This window comes from Anopheles bellator, chromosome 2, assembly GCF_943735745.2.
Source record: "Anopheles bellator chromosome 2, idAnoBellAS_SP24_06.2, whole genome shotgun sequence".
Taxonomy (NCBI): Eukaryota; Metazoa; Arthropoda; class Insecta; order Diptera; family Culicidae; genus Anopheles; species Anopheles bellator.
The window spans coordinates 18,844,058-18,855,247 of record NC_071286.1 but is presented as its reverse complement, the minus strand read 5'-3'; the positions used below and the strand labels follow the sequence as shown (position 1 = coordinate 18,855,247).

The 11,190-nt window shown below is 56.0% G+C and overlaps 1 protein-coding gene across 4 annotated transcripts in view; it reads left to right on the top strand.

Annotated features, from left to right (window-relative positions):
• Positions 1–10,793, top strand: part of LOC131212980 (junctophilin-1) — a 12,738-nt gene extending 1,945 nt beyond the window's left edge. For 2 of the 4 annotated variants that reach the window (XM_058207087.1, XM_058207086.1), the window contains exons 2-9: positions 2,160–2,966; positions 3,619–3,830; positions 3,891–4,177; positions 4,246–4,379; positions 4,452–4,592; positions 4,679–6,302; positions 8,842–9,042; positions 9,423–10,793. In XM_058207087.1, coding sequence (XP_058063070.1) covers positions 2,728–2,966; positions 3,619–3,830; positions 3,891–4,177; positions 4,246–4,379; positions 4,452–4,592; positions 4,679–6,302; positions 8,842–9,042; positions 9,423–9,509 — 2,925 coding nt within the window. In that variant the 5' untranslated portion in view covers positions 2,160–2,727 and the 3' untranslated portion in view covers positions 9,510–10,793. Of the gene's footprint in view, positions 1–2,159; positions 2,967–3,618; positions 3,831–3,890; positions 4,178–4,245; positions 4,380–4,451; positions 4,593–4,678; positions 6,303–7,514; positions 7,624–7,665; positions 8,661–8,841; positions 9,043–9,422 lie in introns of those variants that run through there. The other 2 variants (XM_058207088.1, XM_058207089.1) reach the window with 2 other exon arrangements.
• Positions 10,794–11,190: the final 397 nt, after the last annotated feature.

Sequence of the window (11,190 nt, the reverse complement as noted above, 5' to 3'; positions counted from 1 at the left end):
AGAGAGAGAGAGAGAGAGAGAGAGAGAGAGAGAGAGAGAGAGAGAGATTGACAGCTTTTGTTGGTGTGACAGCTCGCGAGGAGGAGCGCCAACACAGTAACCGTTGTTCTGCCGATGGCAACCACGTGTTGGTGGTAGTGTGCCAGTGTAAAAGCGTAGTGTAGTGGTGTCGGTCGGTCGGTAGTTGCCTTCGGACTAGTGTGGCTGTGCCAATCGCCCAGCAGCAGCAGTCGGGGTTCTCTCCCGATGGCGGGGAAAACCTAGCTGTTTCCCAAAATACTGACGACGTTCAACCGTTTTTTTTGTCCGATCGTCCGATCCTCAACCAACATGCACGCACGCACGCACGCACATCCCTTCGAGCAGTCGGTCGCTGGGCCGGATTTTTATCACCCAATTTTCACGGCACACTCCGATCCACTCTGGGATCGAAGGCTCGGTTTGTTTATCTCTTCTCCGATTGCTGTGGGTCTCCCATTGTTTGTTGTCATCAGTTCTGGAGGGCTCCAGGAAGGGTGACAACCCGGTTGGTCTTCTATTTCTTCAGCTGGTTCTGTTCTTGGCGAGCCTCTCCAACAATGAACTACTCTCTCTCTCTGTTTTTCATCTTTCTCTCGGAAACTTTTCCTCTATCAGCCTCTCTATCGTGCACCCTCTCTGTCTCTCTCTCTTTCGCACCTTCGGTTGTGTTCACTAGAGTCCGTAGCGTTGCGGGGTAGTTGGCACGTCCTGCGTGCCTGAACTCTGAGTTTTAGTCAGCCAGTCGGTGGCCGAAACCTCTGCTCCTGATGAGATGAGATGATGCTGGTGGCGGAGCGGAGCAGCAGGCAGCAGCAGCAGCAGCTGCTGCTCTGTACCGTACTGTCAAACGCGGGGATCGGTACACTTTGTACACAGTTTAGTAGTCCGCGACTAGGCAAGGCTTCTACAACGCGCCACAGTCCGTCGGGTGTCCGCGGACCCTCACGCGGGGTTTCGTCGATCTCTTGGTTCCCCCTCGGTTCCCGCGACTTCTTTTTGGCGCTCGCGGGGATGCGTTAGGTGCCGTGTGTCTTTGTGTGTGACTGTTGTACATTGCGCTCGTTGTATATGTGTGTGTTGGTGAGTCAAATTTTTGGTTCAGCGGTGAAGCTATTTTTAAGACCAGGCTTGCCACTGGCTGCTGCTGCTCGCCGTTGTACTACTCTTTACTTCTTCACACGTAAAAATAATGTGTGCATGTGCGCGGCGCGGTCCCTGTGTGCGCGCAACCATCGTCCCGGGCGTCCCCGTCCCCCGCGACCCACCGATGAAGGCCGACGTCCGCGACGCGCTTGGGTTTCGGGGTTTCTGCCAAACCGCACTCTGCCATATGGAAATGTGTTAAATGACTCCCGCGTTCCGCTCGTTCGTAGGTAACCCGAGCCCCTGGCGAACCTCTCTCTCTCTCTCTCTCTCTCTCGCTCTCTCGGTCGGGTCGGTACCCCATAGACGCACCCCAGAACGAGGGGCCTGCTGGCCAACACCTGGCCGCCCGCGATATGATCGATAAATGGAAAATCCTTTGATGGTGTGGAACCTTCGTCGATGGTGTAGCCGCAAGTAATAGAACTAATAGGGGGGAGGAGCACCTCAGAAGAGCTGCGTTAACAAAGATCACAATGAGGTTGGCCCCGAGCCAATTGAGCGACTGAGAACCGTTGGTGGCGCGGCGGGGGCCCCGTAAGACGATCTCAACCACGGTCTGCGGCGGTTTCACTTTCTTTTTCATCTCTCTCGCTCTCTCACGCACACAATCACACATACCCAGTCATCCTTTTGTTGTGTGTGGGGCCCTTCGCAACCGATGATCGGTCCCGCGAGCATTACCCACCATCATCGATCATGCACAGGAAGCATCTCCTGGGGTCTCCAGCTGCCTGTGCGGAGTGGAGCTGGAGCGCATTACGCAGAACGAACGCAGCCCCCCCCCCACACCCACAACAATCGCTTTGCTGACCACGCGCCGCCCGAATTTCCCGACTGGTTCCCGGTTCCCGTTTTCCCACCTATTTTCCAACGCCCTCTCTCTCTCTCTCTCTCTGTCTCGCTCGATCTAATCCATCTCGTTTGGTTCGGCTTTCTTTTCGGCGCTTGGCGGGTGATCCGCGGTCGGATCGTGTGCGTGTATGTGTGTACAGGACACGCACACCGAACAGTAGTAGCAGCAGCAGCAGCAGCAGTGCCGAGCACCGAGGCCGCCCGTGATCTAGGTTAGGTTTCTAGGCAGGCGAATTCCGATATAGTTGTAGGCCCGCCCGTGACAGTGGTGCGCCTGGCGCGGCACGTTAGTGTATGTGGTGAGGGTTGTGTGTGTATGTGTGTGTAGTGTGGTGTGGTGTGCTTCCCGCTATGGTCCAGTGCGATCGGTATCGCGCCATCTGCAGTCGCTCCGTTGTCCAGCTATTGCGATGAGTCGGCCAGCTCCGGTCCTGCAGCATCACGACCACGGTTCTGACGTTGACGGTTACAACGGTAGTGGCATCACGGCCCCCGAGCCGAGCGGAGGCGAGCGGATATCCTCCATAGCTTCTTATTACTACCACCACCACCACCACTACTACTACTGCTACTACGACTACTACCAGCCTTACTGGTGCGCGGCGGATTATCAGCAGCCCCTGGGCGACGGCGGGCGGCACCCGTTCCCAAGTAGCGCCAGCGCCAGGATCTGGAGGACTGGCGAGGATCACTGAAAAGAAATGAAAGATGGCGCACACGGCAGCAATGCAGGCGGGCGGCGGTTCGACCGCGGCGGCCGCCCGTGCCGATAGTGCGCACGTCGCCGGCGGTCGCTACGACTTCGAAGACGGCGGAACGTTCTGTGGCGGCTGGGAGGACAACAAGGCCCACGGCCACGGCGTTTGTACGGGTCCAAAGAACAAGGGTGCCTACTCCGGGGCGTGGCATTACGGTTTCGAGGTATCGGGGATTTATTGTTGGCCCAGGTAAGAACGGACGTGCAGACGAAGGACACTGGACTCTGGATTGACCCAAGACCACAACGGAAAACTTAAGCGGTGCTGTTGCTGGTGGTGAACGCCCCTCAAGTGTAAAGTGATAGCGGAGCGGACAGTTCCCACCCGATAGTGTCCTTGATAGTCAGCGACTTCAACACGTTAATTTCGTCCGATCGAATTCATTTTGTTTTCATCGGGTTTTTTTGGGATCGCTTAGGAAAAGTCGGGAACCGGTCAGAAGTGCTCCCAGTCCACGGACCTATGGGGAAATGATTCAATGCCGATGGCGCCGTGTTTATTGCTCGGGCAAGATCGTCCTCGATCGGTCCACATCTTGCAATGTGCCGGGCGCGCTCGATCGCTCAATCCACTTCACCATCATTGTAATGGACCGACCATTGGGAAGAGCATTTGTTTCGCAACACTTCGTGTGGTCTGCCGATCGCTCATACGGCGGCTAGATCAATGGCTTAGGATGGGGATCGCACGGGATGAGAGATAAATGAAGTACGAACAGCAGACACCGAACGATCGATATGACCAGACATGACGATGACCAAAGTGACTGAAGACCCCCCGCAACTGATGTGACTATTTGCGGATGCTGATCTTTCTCTGTTTTGTATCTCGCCCGCCACAGTGGATCTACGTACGAGGGACACTGGCAAAACGGAAAAAGACATGGGCTGGGTATCGAGGTTCGAGGCAGATGGGTGTACAGAGGCGAGTGGACACAAGGTTTCAAGGGCCGGTACGGCGTGCGGCAGAGCGCGTCATCGACGGCCCGGTACGAGGGCACCTGGGCCAACGGGCTGCAGGATGGCTACGGTTCGGAAACGTACGCCGACGGAGGTACGTACTCCAAGCTCATCCCACGATCCTTGCGCTTCTAATTCGTATCTCCCCCCGCAGGAAGCTATCAGGGGCAGTGGCAGCGAGGCATGCGGCACGGGTACGGTGTCCGGACGTCGGCCCCGTTCGGAATGGCGGCCCGGTTTCGGCCGAAATCGGTGCGCGTGTCGATGACGTCGCTCCGGAGCACGGACGGTGGCAACCAGGCGCCGACGCCGGATCCGGGCGAGAAGCGGAACCACCGGATCGACGATTCGCGCGGTGGCTTCGTGCTGAAGGCCAAATCCGACGAGACGCCGGTCCGGCGGAACAGTTTGGTGGAGAAGACGAAGAAAGGGCTTTTATCGGTATGCTACCCCCGGTCGCGGAACTGTGCAGTGTATCCTTAAACAAGCCGCGATCCTCTCTCACACAGGGACTCAAAATTAGGAAACAAAAGAGCACGGGAGACTTGGAGAAGCGCGGTACGGGCACGGGTAGCATTCGGTCCACGGCATCGACCGCCTCCTGGTTGAGCACGGAATCATCGCAATCGGGAATGACCAATAAGTAACTTGCACCCCCACTCGGGAGATCTCTCGCAGATCTGTGTTTCAGTATCGTTCCGCTTCTCTGTTCCAGGACAATGCATACGGATTCCAACGCAAGCTTTATAGTAGAGGACGAGCAGCTGGACGCTAGCGCGGTAGAGACGTATATGGGCGAGTGGAAGAATGACAAACGCTGTGGCTACGGTATTTCGGAGCGTAGCGATGGTTTAAAGTGAGTAGCGGGGGGAAAGCGACCAAAGGGGGAACTGATGGCCACTAACGCCGAGTAACTAACTCTCCTCCCCCACCCGGCGGCAGGTACGAGGGCGAGTGGTACGCGAACAAAAAGTACGGCTACGGGGTGACCACGTTCAAGGACGGCACCAAGGAGGAGGGCAAATACAAGAACAACGTGCTGATCACGAGCCAGAAGAAGAAGCACCTGTTCCTGATCCGCTCGGCCAAGTTCCGGGAGCGGATAGACGCGGCGGTCGACTCGGCGCAGCGCTCGTCCAAGTACGCGCTGCAGAAGGCGGACATCGCGATCTCGCGCACCGCCACGGCCCGCGGCAAGGCGGAGCTGGCGGACGCGGCGGCCGACGAGGCGCGGGCCGAGTCGGACCTGGCGATCCGGATCGCGCGCGACTTCGCGCCGGACTTCAACCCGTCGCTGCTCGAGCGGTTCGATCGGTTGCGGCGCCAGCGGAACGCCTTTCCACTGCCGGACAGTGTGGCGGCGGCCAGCAACCCCGGCCGCACAGACTACGCGATGCAGCACAACCATCAGCCACAGCCCCAGTCCCAGCAGCAGCACCACCACCACCACAGTGCCACCGCAGCCGCCGCCGCCGCCAAGAAGGAGGTCGAACTGGCGAACATGAAGAACGCGCTCAACAGTCCGTTCGGTGCGCCGGGCCCCGGCCAGCAGCGTGGCGCCGGCCTCGCCAACTACTACGACCCCAAGGGACCAGCGGGAGCGGGAGCGGGAGCGACGTCGGCCGGTGGGCCCTACGGCGGGCTCGGAATGGACGAAGGACTACCGTCGGCCGTGTACAGGCAGGCGAACGTCACATCAGCCGCCGGCCCCGCCACCAGCGGCCAGTACGGTGGTGCCGGGTACGGGTACGGGATGAAGTCCCCTCCGATGGGGCCGGGCCGGGACGAGGTGATGCTGGGTGGGGGTCCGTCCGCGGTGAGTCCGCGAAGAAACTCCACACTCCAGCAGCAGCAGCAACAGCAACAGGCGGCAATGTACGACTCGAAGCCGATGAACTCGATCGGGGGCGGTGGCGGTGGCCGCACTGTACCATCGCTCGGGGCCATCGGGAGCCAGTCGTCGATCGACTACTTCGACCACTACAAGCGGCCACCGAGCCGGGATGGGTCGGTCGATCGGTACACGCGAGCCGCCAACAAACTGGGCGGCGGCTCATCGCGCCCTCCGTCGGTGGAGAAGACGGGCCTGGGCGGTGGGTACGCGGCGGCGGCCGATGGCCCGGAGGCGGCCGAGCGCCTCAGCACGCTGCGCCGCAGCTCCCAGCTACAGTCGAGCGCGGCGGCAGTGAACGGTTCCGTCCCGTCGGCTTCGGCCGGCATCGGCAACGGCAGTGTGCGGCCCGGATCCCGGGCCACCACGCCGTTGCACCACCAGCGTGCGGCCACACCCCTGCAGGATGGCTTCGGCCAGCAGCAACCCTTCGAGGACGTACTGCTGCGGCAGCGCACCCTCGGCCAGGACATCATCCCGTCGATGACGCAACCGAAGCGCACCGAGAGCCTCTACCTGTCGAAACCGGCCGTCAACAGTATGCCGATGGGTGGAGGTGGAGGAGGCGGTGGAGGAGGCGGTGGAGGAGGCATGCGATCGAGAGGAGGCGGTGGAGGAGGCGGAGGAGGAGGCGGTGGAGGAGGCGGAAACGGAATGTTCAGTAGGGAGCCTAAGGTACGTATTCGGAGTCGTCGTCGTCGTCGTGGGGCGTGTGTTTATTGTTTTTGGCCGTTTGACCTTGGCCACCGTAAGATGGCGGCCGACCCGACCCGAGCACTGCTGGACGCGTTCCACAACTCCGCTCCGCGCCACACAGAAACCCGTCCTGCGAGCGCGCCATTTTGATCCGATCCGAGCGGGTATCACGTTTCAACGGAGCCGAATTTCGCCACGGGGAAAATTAATCTCTCGCCTGGCGCAACTAGCTGGCGTATCGCGGGACCGGGAAAAGGAAGCGCTCGCTTTTCTATTTTCATTTGATAGCCACAAAAACAACAATGGCCCCGCTTCGAGGTGCGCGCGAGCGGGACGGGTGCGTGTTACACCATATACCAGGAACAGGAACCCCAATGTCTCTGGTGTTTTCTCTCTCTCTCTCTCTCTGTTACTGTTGGCCGCCCCAACAAAAATAGGTGCCCACGACTGACACTGATCGTGAAACATGAATTGGGCCCCGAGCGAGAGAGAGAGGGAGAGCGATCGGATCGGATCGGATCGGATCGGATCGGATCGGTGTCCGTTGCCCTTCGCAAGTCGTACGAGTAGTCGTGTACTGGCTTTCCCTTTAGACTTGGTGGAAATGAGGAAAACTCACGGTTCACTTACACCACGGCAGTGGAGGACGACGCAAGCGCCAACCGAATTTTTCTGCCGACCGCAAAGATTGCGTATGATTCGGTGTATGTGTGGGTGTATCACTGGTCCGACCTGTTGACGCCCGGCCATGGACGCCAAAGTGCGGTATCTCGCCTATTCCGTTACGGCTTCTAGTAGATCCGATTGACGAGATCACACGTGTCCAGGCGATCGTATACTAGCGTCAACGTGCACTGACAGTGCAGCAAAACTGAGCTGAGGATGACCTTCAGAAATTCTATAATTGATCCTCGGATAATCGGATCGGCGGAGGACCATAACGATAGACACAGTTCAGAAATTGCCCATCGTTTGGTGCGCTGATCCTTTAGCTAGTTCCGGACTCTGGCGGACTCCGGCGGCCTCACGGTTGACACATGGCCCGACCACTCTCTGTGTCGCACGGTCGACGGCTCTCCCGACCGCCTAACGAGCTACAAATAGCTTTTCTGCCCGGCTGGCTGGCTGGCTGGCTGCGCTGCGCTGCGCTGCACTGAGCGGTTCCCCGTTCGGCGGACTTAGTACATTTTTAGAACTCTCGCGAGGACAGTGGTCGCGCAGTGACAGTGTCGCGATCGCCACTACTGGCCGCAGATTAGCTTGCGATCGAGCTGTTCACACACGAGCTACATTCACACAGGTACCGCCGGCACGGGGTGACGAGGGCCCCAGACGATAGACGGATGGGTGGCTCCGATGGAGCCGTTGGGCTTCGCGAAGCGCGAGTATCGGCGGACGCACCCCTCAATTCGTGGCCGAGTGTTCCGTGGTGGTGTGGCAGAGTGTGGCGGGAGTCAGGCTCGACCTCTTGCTCTCGTCGGTTCTCGCCTCGGTCTCGGTTCCCGACGCCCATTACCCTGGTCTATCTGGTCTGGTCCCTCACGCACACGAAGTGTCATCCCTTTGACGAAGTGTCATTTCTTTCCTCGGCCAGAGCTATTTCTTGACCGTCGCTGGCGTCCCGCTTGAGACGTGTCCCGGCGTGTGGTTCATTCATCGAGCAGACCAAACCTGCCCGCAGTCCGTCGGAGACACGTCGGAGAGTGCGTCGGATAGAGCGGTTTACTAGTTACTACTGAGTAGTCGCGTGGACGATCGGTCGCACCGCGGAATCGCCGTTGAACCCATCGTCGTCGTGGTGGTGGTGGTGTTGTTGTGTTGGCCCCCCCCTCAGGTGGCACTGGTGGTAGTGCGTCGGAACGACCCGAAGGAGTCGCCCGGTGTTGTTAGAGCTCTTACACTCTGTTTCTCTCTCTGCGCAGCCTGGATCGGGGCGGCTCTGCGTGCCCCGCTCTGATCCTGCAAGGGCTAAAAATAGTCGTGCGCCCTGGACGTACTGGCACGCGCAGTGTAAGCACGAGCACACACTCACGCACACGTGGCCGTGTTTAGTAGGTTAGTCCGGTTGGTCGCCGTCCGGATGTAGGCTGTTTTGGATGAGTTGTTTATGTAAAAGGGTAAAATAGGGAAGCTGTGTGAGTTCGAGAGAGAGAGAGAGAGTGAACTATAGAGAGAAGCCACTAGGTGGTCAGTGAGTGCGCGAGAGATCGGAAGCAGCGAAGCAAAGCTAGAAACATGCAGTGGCAACAGGAAGTGGACGATGAGGACCTCATGTACTCGCCAGCACTGCTGGCCCGGCGAGCCTCCGAAAGCTGGATCGAGTTTCCACCGGTTGAGGTTATTAGAATGTTTAGTAAAAAATCCACCAACTCATCAGCATTACCACCAACCATCATCCGTCATCTTACCGGGGGCTTGGGGGCCAATCGGCCCCATCGAAAGTGTGTTCCAGGGACAGACCACTCTGACCAGGCGCGAGTTTAATGGCTGTGTGCGTCTTCTCTTGCCCTTCCAACAGAGTATTCCAGTAAATGCAACCCTGCAAAGGAAGAAATCATTACCAGATGTACAACAGCTACCGTTCTCGACCGGTGCCATGAGCCGGGAGGAGGTGTCGATCCTTGGCTCGGCCCGCCGCGAAGAGGTCCGGCGACTGAAGGATGAGCAGGAGCGCTTACGAGTTAATCCACTGTTGTATCTGGTCAGTCCACAAGTGAAGGTAGGTTAACCCGTGGGCTCGTTGGGACCGTTGGGGAGCCCTGCTTCTTCCCCTGCTTCAGTTCCGCAAAACGATGTCCTTGGGCGCTTAGTAGGGGAACCTTGTCAGACCCAGGTTTGTTTACAATGTGTCGCGCCAACGCGCGAATACATTGTAAACTGAGGATTGGCCACGCTGTGGCGCTATTCTTCTCAAAAGATGACGGCTGTATCATCCGGTCTATTTTTGGCTCCGATACGCTCCTTCTACACGTTAAGCCGTTTCGTCCCAACAATGTCCCGGTTTCATCGGAACGGATCGAAGCGAGTGATCTCTGATCACTTAGGACCGCCCATCTGTCTAATGCCATTTTCCGTTCTCTTTTCTTTCTCGTATTGCAGGATTGGTTCTCGCGCCAGCAACTGGTCATGCTAGTGCTGATCGTCAATATTGCCTTGGCTATTTTATTCTTTAAAATACTCACATAGCGTTGGCTCAGCCCATGTTTGCATTTCAGCATGTTTCTAAGAAAGGTGACACTACTAGAATAGCCGAACGCGCAGGAATGAGGATAATACTTAAACGAACATTATGGGATAACTTTTGTCGCGGCGAGGCACACACACCCACACACACACGTACACAGGCAGACAAACACACACACACACACAACACATCCACACGTACAGACGAGAACACGTTTTTGGCGCCCGCTGCATCCTTGCACCAGTTGGCCAGTTTAAGTAGCGGAATTGTCGGCAACGGCGGAGGCAATCCGGAAGTTCCGGAGTCCAGCAGGGAGAGCGAGGATAGAGGGCAATTTTTGAACGACCGTGCAAAGGGGAGCGAGAGAGAGGGAGAGAGGGGTGTTTATGTGAGGCAATCAGTGAGCTGCGGGCTGGGCGGGGGTCCATCACGGCGGCGAAGCATCGAAAGCGGCTCGCGGCCGATCAAGAATTAGAACACAAGTGTTTAACTTTGTGCATCAATCATCAATCTTCGCAATTACGATCCATCCTTTACCTACGTAAAACTATTTAGAAGCGGGAACGAGGCGGAGACTTTGGAAGAAATTTGTGTGCGGTGGGATACACGTACTAGTGCTACGTGATATGCCCCGCGATTGTGGAAAGGGAGAATCAAAACAGAATAAAAAACAAACAAACAAAAAAAAACGCATACAAATGTAGAAAACACAAACAAACAAGTGATTGTGATTGGTGCGGATTGTGGAACTTGGAAGGGGCAAATCAAATGAACCAAACCCATTTCAAGTTCCGTGGCAAAAACAAAACGGAAAAACAAATTTGAAGCATCAAATGCAAATAAAACGGATTAGTAAAATTTCGATCGAACGAAGGGGGAGACTTAGAAAGAAAAACAGAAAGTAAACAAGGGACAAGAGGAAAAGAGAGAGAAAATTATATAGGAAAGTTATAATAATACTAAATCAAAAAGAACAGAAAAACAAGAAAATAGCTAAAAAAGATTCACAAAACTATAAAAAAGCAGAAGAGAGAAGGTGACAGAGAGAGAGAGAGAGAGAAAGAAACGTGCAGAAAATGCGAAAGCCAAATCTTACGACAACTTTGTTAACATAATTTTTAGCAGATCGTCTAAAGCGTAAGAGGGAGAGAAGCCGGGAGCGGAAATCGAGTCCACTTTCATTAGTTCTTTCTTTTCCCAAACACCACAGGACTATTCAAATTTGCTTAAGGTCAAGCTCTTAAGATTCTAATAAACAGAAAAGTATGTTGAATTTTTCCACCGTGCGTGTTTCGTTGTTTTTTAATTCATACATTCGTGAGTGCCTCGTAGATGCCGAAATTCATCTGCCATTATTGACACCACGCACCGCCGGTCACCGTATGGATACTGTAATTGGCGGATACTGTTGTGTGAATTCCGTTTTTTAATTATTAAATCTTGTCAAAAGGTTGAACCGTGTTCAAATTCTTGAAACGACGAAACATTTCATGGCAATGAAACATTTCACTACACCGTTTCAGTTGTTTCCCATAGATGGCGTTCGGATTTTGTCCGTAAGAATTGTTGTTGATGTTGATGTTGTTCACTTTTAGAGACCGGGAACGCAGAGATAGAGGAGAGAGAGAGAAAACAGAGAAACGAGAGAGAAAAGAGAAACCAGAGACCGGGAACGCAAAGCGC